The following is a 25,104-nucleotide window of genomic DNA, read 5'->3' as shown; positions in this document are numbered from 1 at the left end:
GAACTCAGGTTTAGGTCCTTGCTTTTTCAAAGTCTGCTCCTCAAACTATGAGTACCATGCCATATTTGATTAGCTAAGATACTGGGCTAAGAGCCCTCTGCTTTACACAGAAGGCATGATAATGCTGAAGAGGCCTCAACTCTGAAATGCACTTCCTCCCCCACCAGAATACAGATTTAGTAAGCTTCAGTTTTAGCTGTAAAATGTATCTGTTCTCCCATGTTTTTTTCTTGTAGGGTGGGATGGAGGGTTGACTGTTGGGTAGAGTCTGGGGTAATGTGTTTAGATTTGGACATTAGTCCATTTTGCACTTTGAATAGAGTAGTTTTACTAATATTTTATCCAAGAATCTATATGTTTAGATGGACACACCTTAAATAAATTGAAATGAAGTTTAAGTAAATATATTTTTATTATTATACTATCAAGATGCAGATGTCCACACACTGCTCTGCCAGTGATACCAGCCTTCATTACCCACTTGCAATGGATTGCCATGAAGGGGTCCAAGGACTGAAGCTCTGTAAAACTGTGTACAGAAGAGGAGTCTATGAGTCTATAAGTATGTTGCCCTAGTGATTAGAACTGGGCGAAATTTTCCAACTGAAATTTTTCAGTGAAAAATGCAGATTTGGAAACACAAAGATTTTGTGGATTAATGTCAATTTCACCAAAGCATTTGGCAAAATAAGACCAAAAAATACCCTAATGAGAATTCCAAATAAATTGACACATTTTCTTTGATTTTTTTAACCTTATTGATTTTTTGATTCAAAATGACTTTTTTCAAAATGTCCTTAATTTTTCTAATTTAAAAACAACATTAAATGTTTGACATCAACCCAAAACAATTTTTTTTTCATTTATAATTCACCAAGAACTTATAAAAAAAAATTCTTTTCTGGTTCAACACAAAACATTTTCCCTTCCCACCTCCCATTTTTTTGGAATTATCCTCAAACTAAGAAATCTGTTATTTGCCCACCTCTGTCAGTGACATCTTTTCCTTGGAGTCTGGGCCCGACCTGGGCCAAGATGCAATTGGAACATTAAGAGCCAAGAGCTGGAGGCAGTTAGTTCCTTTACACTCTCCTCCTAAGTCAGTCTCCTGATCACTTCTGTTGCTGTGAGCCCTCTTCAGATTATTAATGTATATCTGAATGCAATACTCCAGGGACAGTCACTACAGAATTGAATAGAGAAGCTCTCTTACCTTACGTTATGCCTGTGAATGTACAGTCCAAAACTATATTGGCCTCTTTTACTGCCACCCTGCATTGCAAATTCATTGCTAATTTTCTGTTCATTATTAGGAAACTGAATAATTCCAAATTAGATTTACACCAAGAGGCAAATTCTCTGGTAGAGTACCTTTATTCTGCATTTAAAGTCAAGGAGGTCCAGCAAATTATCATTGCCTTTGATTATCATTTCACTAATATACCATTCTTTGTCATTAGCACAGTTATTCACAAAAAGGGTAACATATATTTATCTTTGAAATAATTAAAAAACCTTTCCCCTATGAATTTTACAACTCAAAGCCCTGATGATCAATATAAAAGCCCCTTTTACTCTTGATCTTACACATCAATGAGGTGAGCTCATTTTCAAGTGCTTTGGCTCAAAATAATTTAAACACTATATGTCTCGTCACGGAAGACTAGCTGTTATTTTAGAACAGTGTTTAAGCATTTTGTTTTTCAAATCAGATTGGCAGAAAATTTTTAAACATGCTTTTAAAATGGTTGTGTCTAGCTTACCTTGGTCAACTAAATAGCTTTTGAACTCTGTTAGCCTGAACCATTTTAAAACTGTTTAAAGGCAGGGCAAACCTCTGTACTGTACAAATGGACACGACTTCGGAAAATAAAATATGACCTACACAGTCAAATGGCAATTATAAACTGATTTGAAAACTAAATTCCATGGTTCATATTGCATCTTATTATTTATATTGAATGAGTAAGAAATCTTACAAGTAGGAATCCAAAAATACAAAAGGCACACAACACTGAAAAATAACTGAGGGTGAATTAAATCAATATTTCACAAACTTTCTTCATTTCAGGTTCAGTCCTAAAACTATCATGAATTCAAATGACATTCTTATTTTTTCTGAATCAGTTTGTACTCCCTTAATAATTATGCTGAAAATTACTGATAACATTTAAAAGTGTTTAGCTTCTGAATAAGAACGTGTAGCCTTTATTTTAAATTGAATGATGGATAGTTCTGTGTTAAATCACAGTGAGTCCACCTCCTGTGTGACCACAGTGTTAAGATTGATAGGGTGGAAAAAACCTGTTATCTACCTTTTCGTAACTGTTGTTCTTCGAGATGTGTTGCTCATGTCCATTCCATTTTAGGTGTGCACACGCCCACGTGCACAGTTGTTGGAGATTTCTGCCTTAGCGTTATCAGTAGGGCCGCCTGTGGCGCCATCTGGAGTGGCACTCCCATAATAGAATGGATATGAGCAACATATCTCAAAGAACAAAGTTATGAAAAGGTAGGTAACCGTTTTTTCTTCTTCGAGTGCTTGCTCATGTCACTTCCATTTTAGATGACTCACAAGCAATATCCAGGGAGGTGGGCTTGGAGTTCACAGCTTAGCGGCTTGCAGTACTGCCCTACCGAAGCCAGCATCGTTCCACTATGCACCGACCCAGCAGGCCTGGGACGTAAAGCTATGGACAGACGACCAGATGGCCACTTTACAGATGTCCTGGATAGGCACATGGGCCAGAAAGGCTGCCAAAGAGGCCTGCGCCCAGGTAGAGTGGGCGGTGATGATCACCGAGGGTGGCACCTTCGCTCGGTCATAGCAGAAGCAAATGCAGGCAATGATCCAAGAAGAAATTCTTTGAGTGGATACAGGGCACCCTTTCATCCTGTCAGCCACACCAATGAATAATTGCGTCAACTTACGGAATGGCTTGGTCCTGTCAATGTAGAAGGCCAGAGCCCTCGTGACGTCCAGGGCACGTAGCCTACGCTCCTCCTCCGACTTATGTACCTTCGGAAAGAAGACTGGTATGTAAATATCCTGTCTCGAATGAAACTGAGATACTACCTTGGGAAGAAAAACCAGGCGCAGTCTTAGCTGGATCTTGTCCTTGTATAAGACCATGTTCGGCAGTTCTGAAGTGAGTGCCCAAATTTTGGATACCAGGCAGGTCAACATCACTGCGACCAGGAATGCGACCTTCCAGGAAAGGAGAAAGAGAGAGCAGGAAGCCAGAGGCTCAAAGGCAGGATCCATAAGCTGCGACAGCACCAGATTCAAGTCCCATGGCGGGACGGGGTCCCTGACTTGCCGGAAGAGGCCCTCTAGGCCTTAAGGAATCTGGCCGTGATATCCTGAGCACAAACTGATCTGGCCTCGAATGGCGGATGGAAGGCTGAGATAGCCACTAGATGGACCTTGATCAATGAGAGGGACAAGCCCTGGAGCTTGAGATGCAGAATAAGCTGCAGCGAAGCCCACTCAGGACGAACACCTTTGTCCACAATCCAGCAGGTGAACTGTTTCCACTTGGCCAGGTAGGTCACTCTGGTGGAGGGCTTCTTACTTCCCAACAGGATGCACTGAACCTCGGCTGAACACTGCTGCTCCTGCGTGTTCAGCCGCGCAGCAGCCAAGTCATCAGATGTAACACTGCCAGGTTGGGTTGCAAAAGACTGCCGTGGTTCTGAGACAACAGGTCCGACCTGAGCGGGAGCTGGAATAGGGTTGCCACTGAGAGATCCATCAGAGTGCTGAATCAGTGTTGGCACAGCCACGCCGGCACTATGAGGATGACTCTCGTCCTTTCCTGTTTGATCTTTGTGAGGACCCTGGGTAGCAATGACACCAGAAGGAAGTCATGCATCAAAGCCCCTGACCACGGGATCATAAAGATGTCCGACAGGAATCCTCTGTCCATGCCCCCAGTTGAGCAGAAGATGTGTCATTTTCTGTTCTGCCTGGACGCAAACAGGTCCACCCGGGGAGTTCCCCACCTGCGGAAGAGGGAACTGAACACCTGTGGATGAAGGGACCACTCATGGCGAGACGAGAACTTCCTGCTGAGGCAATCTGTCAAAGCGTTCTTGGTCCCTGGAAGGTGAGCGGCTACGAGATGGATGTTGTGCTGCAGACAGAAGTCCTAGAGCCAGAGGGCTTCCTGGCAGAGGGCAAACGACCTGGCTCCACACTGCCTGTTGATACAGAAGACCGTAGCCATGTTGTCCGTCAGGACCTGAACCACCCTGTCTTGAATCTGAGGTAGAAAGGTTTGGCAGGCTAGTCGAATTGCCCTGAGTTCCCTGACATTGATATGCAGGGAACAATCGCGACTGGACCAACCTTGAGTGCTGAGAGTGCCCAGGTAGGCTCCCCATCCCCAGTCCGAGGCATCAGAGACAAGGATCACCGATGAGGCTGGGGCCACGAAGGGAACTCCTTCCAGCATCGACATGGGATCCTACCACCAGAGGAGGGACCACAGTACATTGTCCAGAATCCTGACCACTCAGTCCATGCTGTGCCAGTTTGGGACATAGACCGACACCAGCCACAACTGAAGGGGTCTGAGGCCGAGTCGTGCATGCCGGACCACAGAAGTACATGCTGCCATGTGGCCCAACAGTCTCGGACACATGTGGGTGGTGGTGAGCGGGTGGGCCCACAGGCCCGCGATGAGAACCGAGTCTCGGGGAGGAAGGCCTTGGTCTGAATGGAGTCAAGGACTGCTCCAATGAATTCTATGTGTTGTAATGTATGTCTCATTCATTATCAACCCCAGGTTGCGACAGGTGGAACATACCAGATTGAGATGCCTCCATACCTGATCTGGAGACGGCCCCCTTATCAACAAGTCATTGAGGTACGGGTATATTTGGACTCCCTGACGTCTCAGGTAAGCGGCCACAGGCGCTATACACTTTGTGAACACACTCGGGGCCAACGAGAAACCAAAGGGCATTACCGTGAACTGGATATGGCACTGGCCCAACATGAAGCGGAGGAAGCGCCGGTGCCCCGGGAAGATGGAAATATGGAAGTATGTGTTCTTTAAGTCGAGGGTGGCGTATCAATCTCCCGGATCCAGGGAGGGAATGATGGAGGTCAGGGAGACCATGCGAAACATCAATTTCTTGAGAAACTTATTGAGGTGATGCAGGTCTAAGATGGGTCTGAGGCCCCACCTTTGCCTTTTAGAATTAGGAAGTAGTGGGAGTAAAAGCCTCTTTCTTCCATGTTCCGAGAAACCTTTTCCACTGCCCCAGGCGCAGGAGGTTTTCGACCTCCTGAACGAGGAGTTGCTCGTGAGAAGAGTCCCTGAAGAGAGACGGGGAATGGGAGTGGAAGGGATGGTCGGCTATAAACTGCAGGGTATAGGCCGACGAAACTGTATCGAGCACCCAGCGGTCCGACTGCTTCTGGCCTCCCTGACTTCTGGGAGGGTAAGGTTGGGCAGCCAGGCGGGAAGAGGACAGGTAGTGTCTCTTAGGCCTCTTATCCTTGTTCTTCCTCCTGTAGGAGCCAGACCTGGGAGCCCCCCAGGACCTAGACTGCGATGGAGGAGGAGGAGGCAGAGGTTGGAACGGTTTCCTGGACTGGGGACGGGTGTGCGAGCCCAGGGAACGGAGGATGCTAAGGAGTCCTTGAGTCCATGGAGCCTAGAGTCAGTCAGCTCGGAAAAGAGCACCAAATCCTCAAATGGGAGGTATCGGATCATGGTCTGCATGTCTTGGACAGCCCAGAAGCCTGCAACCAGGAGCTGTGTCTCATGGCCATCACCAATGCGACCAACCTGGCAGCCGAGTAAGATACTCAAAGCCCTTTGCAGGGACATAGTATTTCTTTTCCACTTTCTTTGATGTTGGCGGAATAGAGGAGGGTGTTTGCCATACCAATTTAGCTATTTTGAACACCCCTAGGTGGACTGGCAACGCAATCTTAGCTGGTGTGGTGGCCGAGATGACATTAAAGAGGTCATTTGCCTCCTCAGCGACCTCCTCAATCTGCAGGCCAAGGCTGTTTGCCACCCATTTAAGGAGGGCCCAGTGCTCCTGAAAATCGTTTGAGGGGGCTGCTGGTGAAGGATGAGCTGGCTACGATCTCAGTCGGGGACGACGACGACGACAATTGCACCACCTGCAGGAGTGTTCATTTCCTTGTCGCCGTCAGTGCCGGGGTGCAGTGCGCCGCCACAGCCTCCACCTCACCTTTTCATAGGCTGTTCTCTTATTTCCCCTTTTTTCTTATTAGTATCTTATTAAAATGTATGTCAGCCTATTTCCTGGTAACCTGCGGTTAGAACAGAACTTTCCATGATGTCACAATCAGATACCCTGCATTCTAGATGGATACATTGGAGTCTGTTTTTCCGTAACATCACCTATTGACACATCCTTTACAGTAAAATTGTGGTTTTATTGGCATATGGTCAGTCTTAGGTCACCCACTCATGTTATGTCTTCTTAAGGCCTAGTGTGGCTACAATGAAATCTTACAGGCCATAGCCTGTAGGCCTTGCATTACAGTCCTGCTTTACTGATATACCTCCTTGTCACTCCTAAATACTTCTCCAATTTATACTCCTGTAGTCCTATCCTACATATATCTATTCATTACACATTGATTATATATGAAATAACATAAATTCATCATGACAATAACACAATTCAATGATAAAATGAACTAACTGGCTACAAAAGGAGTGGTTGGGAGAAACAATCAGATGGTGGAAGTAGTAGCTACTCCTTGGACTGAGATGGCATGCTCAGTCTCATGTTAGTGAAGTTCACAGCTTGGGTACCCTATTAGAGCCTCAGTTGCTCCTTGATTCCCAGTTAACAGGAGTAGTTAAAAGTGCTTTTTTTCCATATTACATGGCAAGGAGATTGGAATGTTTCCCTTCCTATGTGACCCTCACCACACAGCTATCCATGGCTGTGTCACCTCCAGATTGGATTACTGTAATCCACTCTATCTGGGGACACCTTCAAAGGCCATTCAAACTTCATGTGGTACATTCCTTTGTGATGATTCATACATGAAGAATATTACTCCTGTGCATCACAGCCTTCATTCAGTTTCTAGGTGCAACAGAAATAGAGACGGATCTAACGTGAAAAGTCCAAAGTTCTCAACATTGGGGTTAAGAGAAATGTGGTACCCTGAAGCCTATTTCTGTAGCCTTGAACAAAATGCAGGGAAATGGCTGTTTTATTGCTGACGCTGTAGAAATTTGGAAGGAACCGAGTGAGATCTTAAAAAGAGAAATATGCAATGACAGAGTTAAATTACAAGCATTAAAAAAACGAATGGGACAAGCACTATCTCCAGCTCATTTTCTTGCAAATATTCTCAATACTCGGTACCAGAGTTAAACCTTAACTGCTGAAGAAGAGTAGTTCGCTATGACATGGACATCCAGCAATCATCCCTCCATAATGCCAACTATAATAAACTTCAGACCTAAGGGTGAACCATTCAAGAAATATATGCTTGCTGATGATGTTTTAAAGAAAGTCACACCAGTGAACTGGTGGAAGTCACTTAAGCACTTGGATTCAGAGACTGTTAAAGTGATAATCTCACTTTTAACAGCAGTAGCTTCTTCTACCAGTGTAGAAAGAATATTTTCTTCCTTTGGACTAATTCATTCCAAATTGAGAAATCGTTTGGGACCTGAAAAAGCAGGAAAGCTTGTTTTTCTTTTCCAGATTATGAACAGCAAAATGAAGACGACTGAGTTAGCTGAGAAGCCAATATTTTAAGTTTCTCATGTTGACCTGGCTGACACAGTCGATTTAATTTTTTTTTTTTATTAAATTCATTTTTTATTAAATTCATTTTAGTTAAAAACAATTTTAACAAAAACAAACCTGATTTTAAAAAAACTTGAATGATTAACTAAATTCAAAAATTCATATGCTTGTTTTGTTAAAATATTTATATGTTTGCCATTGAAGAAAAAAATCCGGAATACAAAACGTTGTTGTTTTAATTAAATAAAACAATTTAAATGTCTGTGTCTGGTGATGTTCTCCTCCTAATACAGAATGGCAAGAAAATCCTCCAAATATTAATGATTAACCTGTTGAATTAGAGATAGTTCACCTCCTAATGACTTAATAAATATCTGCTTCAATTACCTTTGGTAAATGAAATAACCAATCATTCATTTTCTGATATAGCTATAAAACTAATCTGAAAAGTTTTCAAAATAAATCACTTTAAAAATGTATAGTGTATACCTTCTAAAAATGAAACCTACATCTATCTCTGAGTTGTGAAGAATATGTATTAAGGTTATAACAACCAACAAAAATGCACTTTTATGTAGAAATCCATGATTAAATCGAGTCACCCTGGATTTTGATACATTTGATAAACTGCAAAACAAATACAAATAAATTTACTTAACATTTCTGCTTTAACTGTTTAAAATGTTTTGATTATGAACTATGCTAAAACTATACTCGATTTAGCCCTAAGAGAAAGGAATACTAAAAAGTTTCTCCTAGCTTATAGGGGGGAAAAAACAAATTATCTGTCTTGTCACAAAGCAAGATGACCTTTGTAGACAACAATAAATATCAACCTTATAAAATCCAAAGCATTTCACACTTGGGAGTCCCACACTTAGATGGTATGACTTACAGGCAAAGGAAGGTTACTCCTATGAAATACTGGAAATATGTAGTGAATGACTTTATAATGTGTACATATACAAGTCCTTACATGATGGACAACAGTGACATTTTGGAGCCATTCTGATACTGCATGACAAGTAAATTCTTCAGGATATGAACTGCATGTGTATAAAAATTGAATATTTACCTAATAAGCTATTGTATTGTTTGTTATATGTATATAACAAATTCAGTCTACCCTTTCATTTTTAAGCAGTAATACCCTATTACTGTTTCAGAATGAAAGGCTAAACTGCATTTGCTATATACCTATAATAAGCATTATCCAAATTAGTATGCATACTAAAGGACCTTGTATTTGTCAGCAGATATCACAATCCTAACAATACTGAAACATAGCATTTTGTATGATCATATTTTGATCGAGCATCTACCCAGTTTTGGTTGATTATATTCTTAATCACTGAAAAGACTTTTGTGTTCATGTTTTATGTTGTAACAGAATACTGTTTGAGATTTAACATGTTTTTATGAACAATGAAGCTACAGTGAGTTGACTGGAGGATTTAGGCACAGGAAGCAGGGGTGCACTGTAGCACCCCCAGGTTTTATGCAGGGCTCCGCTCCCGGCCCCATATGCAGGGTCCTGGCCCCCAGATCCCCACCCGGGGTCCCGGCTGCCACCTGGTGCCCAAGGCTCTGCTGATGGCCCCGCGCCTAGGGTCCAGACTTCTGCCCCGCACCCAGGGCTCCGCCCCGGGCTCCATACCTGCCCCCAACTATGTCCCCAGCCTCGGCCCCTTTACCCCCGTCCGGGTCCCCCACTCCCAGAGACACAGCCCTGCTCCCAGCCCCAGCTTGAAGAGGAGAGGGGGTAGTCAGGGGTAAGGGGTCTGGCTTTCAGCACCCCCACTATTAAAAATGTTCCGGTGCCACTGGACTTAGGGACAGACAGTCAAGCTGGTGGAAATCAATATTTCTCCACTGATTTCAACAGAACTTCACCAGTTTACACCAGCTGAGCATCTGACCCATAATGTTGAAATATAAGTTCCCAACGTAGTTGATCAACATAAGAATCATTTTGCATCGTTGTAGTGCTCATACCACAGAGATGTCACATTTTTGCCCCCATTGGGCACATGATCAAAATCTTGAAGTCACTTTCAAACTCAGGTGTCTCATGTGTTGACAAAGTAACTAGCTATCATGCCAGTTACAGAGTACATAACTTGTTTTCACAGCTTTTTAAAGGGGAGGAAAAGAGTTAAGCTATCCACATTAAAATATTCCAAAAATAGACTACACTAGTCTTATCTTCCTGAAGATACAGCTTACTACAAAAAATTAATGGCACGTTATTCATTTGTATTTGTTTATTTTAAGCTGTTCTATACTGTCAACTGCAGCCATGTGATTCGTCAAGACTGGAAAACAAAGCTTAATACTTTTACTAAACCTGTGACACAGTAACAGTTGCAATGGCATGAAGATATCACACAAAGCAGGACTAAAACTAATAGATTAAGGATACCCAGATGGCATGTTTCTAGCCTGAAGTAATACTTTGTACTAATCAGAAGACTAAATGCTCACTGTATGTTTTATGAATGCCGATGGCTGTCACATATGATTGCTAACAGTGGCACAAGTACCTAGAGAATATATTTGTTGGTGCAACGTACTACCTCAAGGGCTCTAGCAAACAGTACACAGTTGAATATAGTAACACTCAAGCAATGCATTATGAGTAAATATGGTTACTGGCAGAAATTTCTAGAACAATACCCCAAGAGAGCTTTTAGAAATCATGAGATGAAGAGTCCCTTCAACTTTAAATTTCCCTTGTCATTTAACTGTTGCTGTATTAGCAAATTCTGTGAACTGAAAAACCCTGCTGAGTTGTCTTGCATATATCTACAACCCCTATTTAAATCCTTAGTACAAAAACAAACAGCCTTTACAAGAGAAAAACATTTTCAAATAAATTTAACTTCATTCATACGTTTTACAGATTTTATTTTGTTTTGCGCCTGATCTTCAACCACACTAGAAAACCAACTAGAAAAAGGCTATAACCATACCAATCAACAAATAATATTCATTTCTCAAATAATAACTAAGGAACAATGACTATTTTGAATCAGAACTTCCTGGATTTTCATGAGGGCAACCAGCTTTTGAGGGAGAAAACTGAGACAATCTCTATAGCTATACAGTGGGTGGGGGCTGCGGGAAAGAGGGATTTAACAGAAATAAGGGTCAATAGCTACTGTGCTGAGAACATACTGGGTGAAAGGGGCAAGTGTGGTATAGAAATGTAAAGTGACTGTTTTTAAAGTCACTGTTATTAATCCTAAAGGGAATCTAGATGAGATTAGCAGAGATTCAGAATTTCTGTTATGCAAGCAAGGTTTTTTATGTTTTTCTCTGACCTTCTCTTCTATTCTTACTCATTCTTGTTTTAAATTAAACCACTTGAGTCTATGGGCTTGTCCACAATTGAGAATTACATCATGTCAGAACTCAGTATTGACACATGGTAGCTGACTCAAATTTAAACATAACTTATCACTCAATATAGGTAGAAATGGTCATGCTTAAATTCATTCATTAACATGACTCATTATGGCTGCGTTCTAACATGACGTCATAGAGTTTAAGGCCAGAAGGGACCACCAGGTCATCTACACTGACCTACTGTCTATCACAGGCCACCAACACCTGCACATTAAACCTAACAACCAAAATTAGACCGAAGTATTACAGTCCAAAGGAGATTACACTATTATAATGGGTCACAGGGAGAGAACAAGGCATGCCAATGCCCAAGGCCCCTGTAACGGCAGGGCAATGATTAAGTGAGATATACCCAGATAATACTGGCAAGTGACTTGCCCTACACATGCTTCTCCCCTCATTTCCTAGTTTAAAGCCCTTCTTATCAATCATTCCAATCACTCCAGTGAAGTCCACCAGTTAAGAGGAGTCTTCTTTCCGTGAATGAATCCCAACGGTCAATCATCCCCAAAACAGCCCCATAGCACCAATTCTTGAGGTACCCGTTGATTTTTTTTTTATTATTATTTTTTACACCTTCACCCTCCTTCTCTAGGGACCAGAAGTATTCACTTCTTTAAGCATCTTACCCAGCCAAGTGTAGTCATCCTTGATACATTCCAGTGGGAATATAGCGGTGTCATTCATCCCAACAGGCAGCACAAACAGTTAATTTTTCCCCACTTCCATCGGGATCCTTTTCAGCATCATGTCCACACCTCATAAACCATTCATAATCATCTAGTCTAACTTCCTGCACATTGCAAGCCACAGACCATTGGCCCACCCACTTCTGTAATAGACCCAATGACCTCTATCTGAGTTATTGAAGTCCTCAAATCATGATTTAAAGATGTCAAGTTACAGAGTCCACCATTTACACTAGTTTAAACCTGCAAGTGACTCGTCCCCCATGCTGCAAAGGAAGGCGAAAAACCACTGGGTTCCCTGCCAATCTGAGCTGGGGGGAAATTCGTTCCTGACCCCCAAAGATGGAAATCACTTGGACCCTGAGCATATGGGCAAGACCCACCAACCAGATAGCTGGGAAAGGATTATCTGTAGTAACTCAGAGCTTTCCCCATCTAGTGTCCCATCACCAGCCATTGGAGATATTTGCTGCTAGCAGTCCCAGATCGGCTACATGCCATTTTAGGCAGTTCCATCATACCATCCCTGCCATAAACTTATCAAGCTCAGTCTTGAAGCCCGTTAGGATTTTGTCCCCACTGCTCCCCTTGGAAGGCTGTTCCATAATTTCACTCCTCTGATGTTTAGAAACCTTCATCTAATTTCAAACCTAAACTTGTTGATGGCTAGTTTATATCCATTTGTTCTTGTGTTCACATTGGCGCTTAACTTAACTCCTCTCCGTCTGATGGTTTTATAGAGAGCAATCATATCTCCCCTCAGTCTTCTTTTGGTTAGGCTAAACTCTTTGAGTCTCCTCTCTTTGAGTTTTCCATTCCTCGGATCATCATTCTCTGCTCCTGTTCTAGTTTGAATTCATCTTTCTTCAACATGGGAGACCAGAACTGCACACAGTATTCCAGATGAGGACACGCCAGTGCCTTGTATAACAGTACTAATATTTCCCTCTCTCTACTGGAAATACCTTGCCTGAGGCATCATAGGAATGCATTAGCCTTTTTCATGGCTGCATCATATTGGCAGCTCATAGTCATCCTATGGTCAACGAATATATTCAGGACTTTCTCTTCCTCTGTCACTTCCAACTGATAAGTCCCCAGTTTATAGCAAAAATTCTTGTTGTTAGTTTGTAAGTGCATAACCTTGCACTTTGCACTATTACATTTCATCCCATTTCTATTACTCCAGTTTTCAAGGTCATCCATATCTTCTTGTATGATATTCCAGTCCTCCTCTGTATTGGCAATATCTCCCCATTTTGTGTCATCTGCAAATTTTATTAGCATCCTCCCACGTTTTGTGCCAAGGTCATTAATAAAAATATTAAATAAGATTGGCCCCAAGATCGATCCCTGAGGAACTCCATCAGTAACCTCACTCCAGCCTGACCGTTCACCTTTCAGGTTGACCCGCTGTAGTCTTCCCTTTAACCAGTTCCTTATCCACATTTCCATTCTCATATTAACCCCTGTCTTCTTCAATGTAACTAATAATTTCCCATGTGGAACTGTATCAAATGCCTTACTGAAATCCAGTTAGATTAGATCTACTGCATTTCCTTTGTCTAAAAAATCAGTTAGCTTCTTAAAGACAGAGATCAGGATAAAATCATGTTGTATTTTATCCCAATTATCATTTACCTCTATGTCCTTAACTACTTTCTCTTTCAAAGTTTGTTCCAAGACCTTGCATACAATTGAGGTCAAACTAACAGGTCTGTAGTTTCCCGGATCACTTTTTTCCCTTTCTTAAAAATAAGTACTATATTAGCAATTCTCCAGTCTTAGTGTATGACCCCTGAGTTTACAGATTCATTAAAAATCCTTGCTATTGGACTTGCAATTTCATGTGCCAGTTTCTTTAATATTGTTGGATAGAGATTATCCAGGCCCCCTGATTTAGTTCCATTAAGCTGTATGAGTTCGACTTCCACTTCGGATGTGGTCATTTCTATTTCCATATCCTCATTACCATTAGCTACCCTACCATTACCCCTAAGCTCTTCATTACCCTTATTAAAAACTGAGGCAAAGTATTTGTTTAGGTGTTGAGCCATGCCTAGATTATCTCCACCCCATCCTCAGTACTTAGTGGTCCTGCTTCTTTCCTTGTTTTCTTTTTATTTATATGGCTATAGAACCTTTCACTATTGGTTTTAATTTCCTTTGCCAGGTCCAACTCCGCTTGGGTTTTGGCAGTCCTCACTTTATCCCTACACTTTCTGATCTCCAAGAGGTAGCTTTCCTTGCTGATCCCTTCCATCTTCCATTCCTTGTAGGCTTTCTGCTTTCTCTTAATCACCTGTTTGAAATGCTTGCTCATCCAGCTTGGTCTGCAACCCTTCCCTATGAATTTTTCCCCTTCTTGGGATGCACGCTTCAGATAGTTTCTGCAACTTTGACTTAAAGTAATTCCAAGCCTCCTCCAGATTCAGATTTTGAGTTCTTCAGTCCAGTCCACTTCCCAAATTCCCTTAATTTTTTTAAAATTTATCCTTTTGAAATCAATGACCCTAGTTGCAGATCTATTTTTGTTTATCCTTCTATTTAGTTTAATCTGAAATAGCTCATGATCATTTGAACCAAGGTTGTCCCCAACAACCAGTTCTTCTATGAGGTCCTCACTACTCACCATTACCAAATCTAAAGTGGCATCACCACTTATTGGTTCATCCCTACATCTGGCAAACAGCACACTCTTCTGTTCTCTGGATCTGGTCCTGTGACTGTCCTATCAATTCTTCTGAGCATGGAGTCCCCAACCACATAGATCTGTCTCTTCCTGGTGTTGGTATGAATCTGTGTTATGTTCTCTCTCACAGTCCCCTGTTCAGTCCCCTCATTTTTCCTTAGCCTCTGGTCTCTGGCTACCGCCATCACCTCTTCTTCTCTTCTGCAGGGACTGGTGTGCCTATTTTTCTTCCTCACCACCTCATCTTCTGCCTGTATTGCCTCCCCATTCCCCACTGCAGCAAACATGTTACTGAACTCGATTTCACCACCACTAGCTAGTCTCTTCTTCTGCCTTGTCCTTGTGGTCACGTTCGTCCATGGATCACCCTCCTCTTCTGGCAGTCTGGTCCTTTTTCCCCTGGGAAGTGTCCACAAATTTTGAGTTGTCTGTATCACCTCCTCTCGCCTCACCTGCATTATACCTACCTGAATTATACCTGTCTGAATTCCATCATCATCTCGAGCTGTACTGCTAATCCTTGAATCTTCTCTACCATGAGTGCTATCGGGCCACATTTCATGCATAGGTAGCTTCTATCAGATACCCATTCAAGGATGATGTACATCTAGGGTCAGCAAACCTCCAGGATTGTACTGGAGTCTCCAGGAATTAAAGATTAATCTTTAATTAAAGATTTCATGTGATGAAATCTCCAGGAATTCGTCCAACCAAAGTTGTCAACCCTGTACATCTCACAGCTCCTGTATCCTACCATATTCTTTGCCTCCTCTGCTCCTTGGGTCACTTCTAGTGCTGCCTAAGTAGCCATCATCGTTTTCCCAGACCCTACTTCTGGAAGAAAGAAGAGAGAAGGAAAAACATTCCTCTACCCCCTCCCCTTCCCTTAGCAAATCTCCCACTTACAAACTTCCAAAGAAACCCCACAGTTAGCTGCTAGCTATTCACAGCTCTCATGTTTGCTAGTGGCTGGGTTTTAAACCTAGACAAACTAGGTCAGTACTTCCCTCTTGTTAAGGGATACCAGCAAGCACTGAAGCAAGCCACACACCTGGAACGAATCACTGCACCGTCAGAACACAAAATCACCACTCTCTTCGCAGATCAAATTCCCACAGAAACTCTGCTTCAGCTGCTAGCTGATTGTTGATGTAACACCTTGTAGACAAACCCATAGATTGTTATTTGTAGAATTTCATACAGACTGTATGGGCTGTTTCACAAGCACTGTAATAGCTAAAGCCTTATCTACACTGGTAACTTACTATGTTAAAAATGTATTAACCAACATGTACTAAGTAATGGAAATGTTAAACATGTAATACCATTGAACTAGACAAGGACAAGTTGTGTTCCGCTAGGATTGACCACAACCAGTTAACACTTTTTAAAACACGATTTCTCCTAAGTCATATTTAACACTATATTAGTTGAAACATGTTCGTTAACACATTTTCTAACATGATGCATTTTCCTCAATGTAGACGTACCCTAAGAAAAGTTAGAGAAGGAAACAGTGTCTAGAACCCACCCCACTTGGGAGATTCATTAAAAAGCATATGGACTAAGGCTACCATCCAACTGATACACAGAAAACACCAACTGACCATGGACAAGAATGAGATTTAAGGTGGTAGAATCAATTTATTAAAAATGCTGGCACACATTTAATCAATATATCAAATATCACACAATAATATAGAGTATACTTCAAAGGCCTTGCATCATCATAGAAGGCCACAGGAAGGCCATAAAAGATTATTGCTCTTATAATTTTCTAGCTTTACAGGATATTTATTTTTACTTGTTACAGTAAATACACAAACTATACCCAAGAGCCCTTAAGTCCTCTCTTTCTCAAGAGTCTGCTTGTGAAGTGATAGTTTTCTAGACTTAAAATAATCTACATTCTTCACAAATATTACAAAGAAATCATATCACTAGTAAGGATCAACATAAAAATATAGCTTCAACAAATTAAATTATTTGATATTGTGATTATACGTAGATCTTCCTATTTTTAATCAGAAATCTTGGGACTGTCTGACCATCAAACTGTTAAAAAGATGAAACTATGATTCAACCAAGGCTTCAACCAAAATATTACTTGATTAAGGATATGGAACAATTTTTAATTAAAGTTTTCACATTTAATGTTAAGCAGATAAGTATTTTAACTCAGGAAAAGTGCACACTAATACAAATCTGCTGTTGGGGGAAAAAACTTAGTTGTCAGCATCCTATAGCACTGGAGAACACAGCATGCACAATCATGCATTTAAATATGTTTCCACAGCATTTCTTTACTAAGGTCATACCCAGCACCAATTTAAAAATAGACTGTTTTGAGGGTAAAGGGGATCATAAGCAGACACAAATATCACAGCAGGCCTTGTGGGCATACAAGATGCTATTATCATTTGCTTGCTGACAACATACTTTCTGATTGTATGGCAGTACCACACTTCTCTCATTACAGTTGCCCTAGTTCTAGCAACATCAAAGTTATTGTTCTGTCTCAAAATGCCACTAATTTGTCCCTTAAAGCAAAACATATAAAACACTATGTGACACAAGAAATATGCTCACAAAGTGTCGCTTTTATTTGCTTTAAGATATGCATTGTTAACCACTGAAGCCCCAAAGGGCACTAAGCTACATATCTCTGTTGTAAGTGAGGTACAATTTAAGTATTTATTCTCTACCATCTTCAAATCCAGATTCTTTTTCACAGTAGCTCCCCCGCCATTCAACAAATGTCAGATTTATACAATTAATGTTATCATGAAATAATGAGAAATGGCCATACAGATAAACAAGGACATGCTAGAACTATAAGGTAAACTTTTTAGTTGCATGTGAAACAAATCTAATACAATACTCATAATATTAATATAAACTGCACAGGAAGGAACCCTTAATGAAAGGTGGAGTCTGGATTCTCTGTTACTTGAAATTTTTAACTCAATGTTGGATAACTTTCTGAAAGATATGCTCTAACTCAGCAGTTCCCAAAGTCCCTTAGATCTCCACCTACGGTACTACTCACATAAAACCAATCCTTCAATCAGACCACTCTCTTAATGCTGTCTCTAGAGACAACAACTATAGAATCTTAAGAAATGTTGGGCTGGAAGGGACCTCGAGAAGTCATCTAGTCCAGCCCCCTGAACCAAGTAAATCTAGACTAGCCCTAACAGATTGTGTGTCTAAAAAAACGTATCCAATAACAGGGATTCCATAGCCTTCCTTGGAAGCCTATTCCAGAGCTTCATTACCCTTATAGTTAGAAAGATTTTCCTAATATATAACCTAAATCTCCCTTGCTGCAGATTAAGCAAATTACTTCTTGTCCTATCTTTAGTGGACATGGTGAACTATTGATCACTATTCTCTTTATAAACAGTCCTTAACATACTTGAAGACTTTTGTTATCAGGTTCCCCATCCCCTCCCCCACCCCACCCCACCCCACACACAGTATTTTTTTCCTCAAGACTACACAAACCCAGTTTTTTTTAACCTTTCCTCATAGGTTAGATTTTCTAAATCTTATTATTTTTGTTGATCTTCTCTGGACTCTCCCCAAATTATGCACATCTTCCTTAAAGTGTGGCACCTGGAACGGGACACACGTAGTACTCCAGCTGAGACCTCAGCAGTGGGGATTAAAGGGGATAATTATCTCCTGTGGATTACATACAACACTGTTAATATAGCCCAGAATATTAGCCTTTTTGCAACGGCATTACCTAGGTGACTTATATTCAATTAGTGATCCATTATAAGCCCCAGATCCTTTTCAGCAGTATTACTGCATAGCCAGTTATTCCCCATTTTGTAGTTGTACATTTGATTTTTCTATCCTAAGTTCAGTACTTTGCATTTTCTTTATTGAATGTCATCTTGATGATTTCAGACCAATTTCTCAATTTGTCCAGGTTGTTTTGAATTTTAATCCTATCCTTCAAAGTGCTTTCAACCCCTCCCAACTTGGTGTCATCATCAAATTTTATAAGCATTCTCTCCACTCTACTATCCAAGTCATTAATGAAAATGTTGACTCATACTGGACCCAGAACTGACCACTCTAGGACTCCTTTAGTATACCCTCCCAGTTTGACAGCAAACCATTGATATCTACTCTTTAAGTATGGTCTTTCAACCAGTTATGCACCCACCTTACAGTAATTTCCTATTTCCTTAGTTTGCTTATGAGAATGTCATGTGGAACTGTATCAAAAGCCTTACTAAAAATCAAGATATATCACATCTACAGATTCCCCTTTATCCACTAGGCCAGTATCCCTGTCGAAGAAGCAACTTAAGTTGGTTTGGCATGATTTGCTCTTGACAAATCCATGCTGGCTACTCCTTATAACCCTGTTATCCTCTAGGTGTTTACATCATGTCTTAATTGCTATATACAGTATATTTTCTCACCATTCACCATTTTCTCCTCATTCACCACTCCAAAACAGAACAGAGACTCCACTGTACCTGTGCATTTTATATAGGCAACACACTATTCCATGCCATATTCATATTCTCCAATCTTATATTTGGAATATAAGTTTCTCATACAGGCCACACATCTATTTATAGCCACCAAACCTTTGCCACAGAACAGTGCATTAGAATCCAAGCTGTCACTTATAACTTGAATGAAGCTTCTTGTCATTCATGGTTGTGAAAAAAGTCTTCCAATGTTGTTTACTCAGTTGGAGTGCAGCGATTTCTGACTGGGTCTGCAGACAGCTTGAAACAATAGGGCCTCATCCACAGCCCACTGAAGTCAATAGGACCCTTTCCATTGACATATGCAGTCTCTGGATCAGAGCCTAATGGTCCAATCCAGTTCCCACTGAAATTTGCTAGAGGTGTGTACTTGATTTCATATGGAGCAGAACTAGGGTGAGAGAATGGTTTCACTTGAATAGGGTGCTAACTTTGAAGCTTAGTGATAATTATGCAAATATCAACATTTTTATATTATTTTACTGATGATCATTTCAAAAACGTCCAGATAATCTTCTTATTTTACAATCCCAAGCAGACTCCTACACGTCCCCAGGTGTCAGAACGTCTCCAGCTTCCCAAGACAGTTCCTACAATGCAGTCATGTATTTTCAATACAAAATTCTACAGCACTTTAAAAATTTAGAGGCAGCGTAAAACTACTTAAGTTGAATATCAAAAATAAAGATACAAGGAGTACAGCATTGACTGAATAAGGTATCCTCATATTAAATTCAATAGAAACATCATGGTCTAATGGAGTTCGTGGGGTGCAGCATTCCCAGACTGCCACACCAGAATACTGCTAAATCCAGAACATAGATCATGTATGCTGTGACATATAAGAGTCCTTCCTTATACCCCATCCACCCTACAAACTGAACAAAGAGAGGCCTCACAACAGTTATAGTCGATATTAATAACCAAAATTAAAAGTTCTTTCAGTGAAGTACTGCACCCATAAGAGTGCAGAGATTTTATGTGGTCAGAGCCTCAGGGCTCATTCTCCAAAGCAGTTAGAACAATGGTGGGGGTAAGTCAGGAATTTCTGTGACCTTTGGGTGGCTCTGGAATATAATCAATACTAAGGCCATGTCTACACTACAGAGTTAAGTCAACTTAAGTTATGTCAATGATCATAACAACATTGGTTGTGCACATCCACACAATGCTCCTTGTGTCCGCAGTGCGCGTCCACAGTCTTTGCCTTTTCATCGACAGAGAGAGCACTGCATCGTGGGTAGCTATCCCACTGTGCAACCCTCTGTCATCCTCTGCTCCTGGGAGCTCTTGGAATAGATTTCAGTACATCATGGGGACATGCATGCCAACCCGTGATGGAGATCTTTCCGTCCCATCATTCCATGATCTTCCTACTTTGTTTCACATCATTTTTTAACTGCCCTTGTAAACTGTGTGCCCACCACCTCTGCCTGACAGCGTGGATTCTGAGCTGCGGAGCAGTCTGTTGATGAGCGTTATGAACACAATGCGCCTGGGCCTGCAGTATTTCATGAGCTGCAAAACAGAGTGTGAATCAGTGAAGTGCAGTTTGCAGTTTCCTGTCAAAACCACGAGCAGCAAAAAATCCCCAGTAATGTTATATGCCTGCTTAAAGCTATATTACCAATTGTATTCATACTTATGAATATGTAACCAATTAGTGCAAGGAATGAGTCAGATAGTGTGAGTGTAAGAAACCAAGCGCAAGACTTAAACCGAAATATTACCGTGTAAGGATAATCAAGGAGTATATGAGGCTGTATATAAACCTACGGCAGTAGCAGCCAGAGAGAGATGTAACCCACGACAGCAAGAACTCAGGACTGTACCAGAAGCAGTAGAGCCCTCCCGCAGATCCGAAGGGACTTTGGGGACTCTCGTCGCCTAGCAGGCCAATCTCTGGGCAGTTCTGGAACCTGGCCAGTCTCAGCCACCCGAAATCAAAACCAACATCCAAGTGCCTGCAGTCTGCCAGCAGTATGAATGGGATGTGCCTGAGAATATAATTGCGCAAATAAGGGAAGCAAGTAATAAATCAATCCTCAGTACTGCTCTGCTTCGACCTTTGTGGTTATTTCTTGGCCTGATTCCCAGAGAACGGGCAACAATATCCAAATTTTGGCCCCCTCCCATCTTGCCACGGAGTACATCAACCAGAAGGGCTACTTCTCCATGGTCTTGCAGTGCAGTTTCACTGACATCAATGCAGGGTGGTCAGGGAAGGTGCACGATGCATGCAGCTTTCAGAATACTGGACTGTATAGAAAGCTGCACGCTGAGACCTTCTTTCCAGACCAGCCAATTCAAATGGGGGATGTGCAAATGACCATAGTGATCCTTGCATACCCTGCCTATTCCTTGCTCCTGTGGCTCATGACGCCTTACATCGCAAACCTCGACAGCAGCAATGAGCGCTTCAACAACAGGTGCCGAATGACCACTGAAAGTTCCTTTGGACGATTAAAAGGTCGCTGGTACTGTCTTTTTGGCTGGTTAGACCTCAATGAGGAAAATATTCCATTGATCATTGTGGCTTGCTGTGCTCTGCATAATATTTGCAAAGCAAAGGGGGAAAAGTTTCCCCAGGGTGGATGGCTGGCTGCTGATTTTGAGCAGCCAAATACAAGGGCAACTAGAGGGGCGCAGCAGGAGGCTATTCAAAACATGGAGGCTTTAAAAGAGAATTTTGACAATGATTCCCTGTAATGTGTCTTTATGTTATGCATTCAGCCAGACAATGATTACTTGCAGCGTTGAATTACCCCGCAGTGCTTGCTTCTTGAGCGTTAATTGTAGTGAGCAAATATTCCTACTTATAGCCACTGTGTTTCAATGATAATACTTACTGATGTATGTATGTCACAAAGAAATACTCATTTTATTTCGAAGACTCAAGTTTAATAACAGGACAAAACACAAAATTTTGGCAAAACAGGAGACATGACAATAAGGAACAGTCTCATGGTTGGGGCTGTCACAGCTGTGTGTAACTCCAGCTTTCATTGGGAAACCAGTTCCTAACCATTGAATGCACAGGGTACTGTGAGAGACAGGGAACACATGAGGACTGTAGTGGAAGAGTTTGAGGAGGGTATGGATAGGAGTTCTGTAGTTGCCATAGGGGAAGTCATTCATGAATGTACTTAGATTGCAGAGTAATGAGGAACTTCATCATCTCTGTCTGATCTTCCAGGAGCTTTATAATCCACTCCTGCCCCCAAGTCCTTTCCAGGCTATCCAGCCTCAGTCTTTCATTAATTGTCTCCCTTCATGCTTTTGTTTCGCTATGTGATGCATCTGATGACTGCAGCACTTTGCAAAACATATCCTCTTTACTCCTCCTGGTTCACCACCTTATCTGAGGCCTGGTCTACACTACGAGTTTAGGTCGACTTTAGCCGCGTTAAATCGACTTAAGCCTGGACACGTTTACACTACGAAGCCCTTTCTGTCGACTTAAAGGGCCCTTTAAACCGGTTTCCTAACACCACCTCGACAAGGGGATTAGCGATAAAATCGACCTTAGGGGGTCGGAATTGGGTTAGTGTGGACGGAATTCGACATTACTGGCCTCCGGGAGCTATCCCACAGTGCTTCATTGTGACCGCTCTGGACAGCACTCTCATCTCAGATGCACTGGCCAGGTAGACAGGAAAAGCCCCGCGAACGTTTGAATTTCATTTCCTGTTTGCTCAGCGTGGAGAGCACAGGTGACCATGCAGAGCTCATCAGCACAGGTAACCATGATGGAGTCCCAGTCCCAGTCCCAGGATCGCAGAAGAGCTCCAGCCTGGACCGAACGGGAGGTACAGGATCTGATCGCCATCTGGGGAGATGAAGCAGTGCTCGCCGAACTCCGAAACAGTAAAAGAAACGGCAAAACATTAGAAAAGATCTCCAAGGCCATGAAGGACAGAGGCCATAACAGGGACGCGCGGCAGTGCCGCGTGAAAATTAAGGAGCTAAGGCAAGCCTACCACAAAGTCAGAGACGCAAACGGAAGGTCCGGGGCAGAGCCGCAAACATGCCGCTACTACGCGGAGCTGCATGCCATTCTAGGGGGTGCAGCCACCACTAGCCCAAGCGTGTTCTATGAGTCCCTCTCTGCAAACGGGGAAGCGGGTTCGGCGGACGAGGAAGATGAGGATGGAGAGAACATAGATAGCTCACAGCAGCAAGGAAGCGGAGAAACCAGTTACCCCAACAGCCAGGATATGTTTGTCACCCTGGACCTGGAAACAGTAACCCCCGAACTGACCCAAGACCCTGAGGGCACACAGGGGACCTCTGGTGAGTGTACCTTTGTAAATATTACACATGGTTTAAAAACAAGCGTGTTTAATGATTAATGATTAATCTGCCCTGGCAATCGCGGCCAGTACAGCTACTGGAAAAGTCTGTTAACGTGTATGGGGATGGAGCGGAAATCCTCCAGGGACATCTCCAGAAAGCTCTCCTTCATGTAATCCCAAAGCCTTTGCAAAAGGTTTCTGGGGAGGGCTGCCTTATCCCGTCCGCCATGGTAGGACACTTTACCACGCCAGGCCAGTAGCACGTAGTCTGGAATCATTGCGTAACAAAGCATGGCAGCGTATGGTCCCGGTGTTTGCTGGCATGCAGACAACATCCATTCCTTATCGCTCTTTGTTATCCTCAGGAGAGTGATATCATTCACGGTCACCTGGTTGAAATGGGGCAATTTTATTAAGGGGACATTCAGAGGTGCCCCTTCCTGCTCTGCTGAACAGAAATATACCCCGCTGTTAACCACGCGGTGGGGGGGAGGGGTGAAGTGACCATCCCAGAGAATTGGGTGTGAGGGGGAGGGGAGTTAGTTGGGTTTGTGCTGCATGTTAAACCTGAAATCGCAGCCCCTCCTTTTACATTGCAAACCCATTTTAAATGGCACGGGTGCTTGGTATGGGAAATGAGGGCAGAACTGTTTGAAACCATCCCCACATGTTAAGAAGGTTAAAAAAGCCCAAAGACTATATGTCTTACCATGGCTGCCTGCAAGCTGAAATCTGTGTCCTGGCACTGCGTGAGTGATCTCTCACACCAAACCAGGAGACTCTCAATATAAGAGGAAAAATGCGACCTTGTAACGAAAGCACATGGGCTGTGTGATGTTGTGAACAGCAAAATCTAACGTGAAAGAGTCTACCCATTGTTCTCTAAAATGTATCTTTTTTAACAACCTCTCCCTTCTCCACCAGCTGCAAATCTTACTCCTTCGCAGAGGCTAGTGAATATTCGAAGAAGGAAGCGAAGGACGCGTGACGAAATGTTTACTGAACTTCAGACTGCCTCCCACGCTGACAGAGCACAGCTGAATGCGTGGAGGCAGTCAATGACTGATTTTAAAAAAGCCCAATATGAGCGAGAGGAGAGGTGGCGTGCTGAAGATGAGAAGTTGCGTGCTGAAACGCGGGCTGAAGAGGAGAGGTGGCGTCAACTTGTAATCAGAAAGCAAGAGTCGATGCTCCGGCTGCTGGAGCATCAAAGTGATATGCTCCTGCGTATGGTTGAGCTGCAGGAAAGGCAGCAGGAGCAGAGACCGCCGCTACAGCCCCTCTGTAACCAGCAGCCATCCTCCCCAAGTCCCATTGCCTCCTCACCCAGACGCCTAAGAACACGGTGGGGGGGCCTTCGGCCACCCACTCACTCCACCCTAGATGATTTCCATAGCAATAAGTTTTAAAGTTTTAAATTGGAGTGTGTCCTTTTCCTTCCCTCCTCCCCCACCCATCCCGGGCTACCTTTCCAATTATCCCCCTAGTTGTGTGCTGAATTAATAAAGAATGCATGAATGTGAAGCAACAATGACTTTATTGCCTCTGCAAGTGGTGCTCGAAGGGGGGAGGGTAGTAGGGGAGGGTGGGGTGGTTGGTTTGCAGGGAAGTAGAGTTAACAGGGTGGTGGGGGAGGGGCAGAGGGTTCATCAAGGAGCAACAAACAGAAGTTTCACTCCGTAGCCTGGCCAGTCACAAAACTGGTTTTCAACGCTTCTCTGATGCGCACCGCGCCCTGC

The 25,104-nt window shown here is 42.6% G+C and overlaps 1 protein-coding gene across 3 annotated transcripts in view; it reads right to left on the bottom strand.

The window, feature by feature from the left end:
- Positions 1-25,104, bottom strand: part of IMMP2L (inner mitochondrial membrane peptidase subunit 2) — an 838,991-nt gene that overhangs the window by 737,445 nt on the left and 76,442 nt on the right. The window contains exon 5 of one of the 3 annotated variants that reach the window (XM_029910883.1): positions 21,989-22,431. The exons of the other annotated variants lie outside the window; for them this stretch is intronic. Within the exon in view, the coding sequence (XP_029766743.1) occupies positions 22,406-22,431 (26 nt within the window). The 3' untranslated portion in view covers positions 21,989-22,405. Of the gene's footprint in view, positions 1-21,988; positions 22,432-25,104 lie in introns of those variants that run through there. 3 annotated transcript variants of the gene reach the window in all.

Source organism: Terrapene carolina, unplaced genomic scaffold, assembly GCF_002925995.2.
Source record: "Terrapene carolina triunguis isolate 2854851 unplaced genomic scaffold, T_m_triunguis-2.0 Scaffold68, whole genome shotgun sequence".
Classification (NCBI taxonomy): Eukaryota; Metazoa; Chordata; order Testudines; family Emydidae; genus Terrapene; species Terrapene triunguis.
This window is presented reverse-complemented; position numbering and strand designations above follow the sequence as displayed.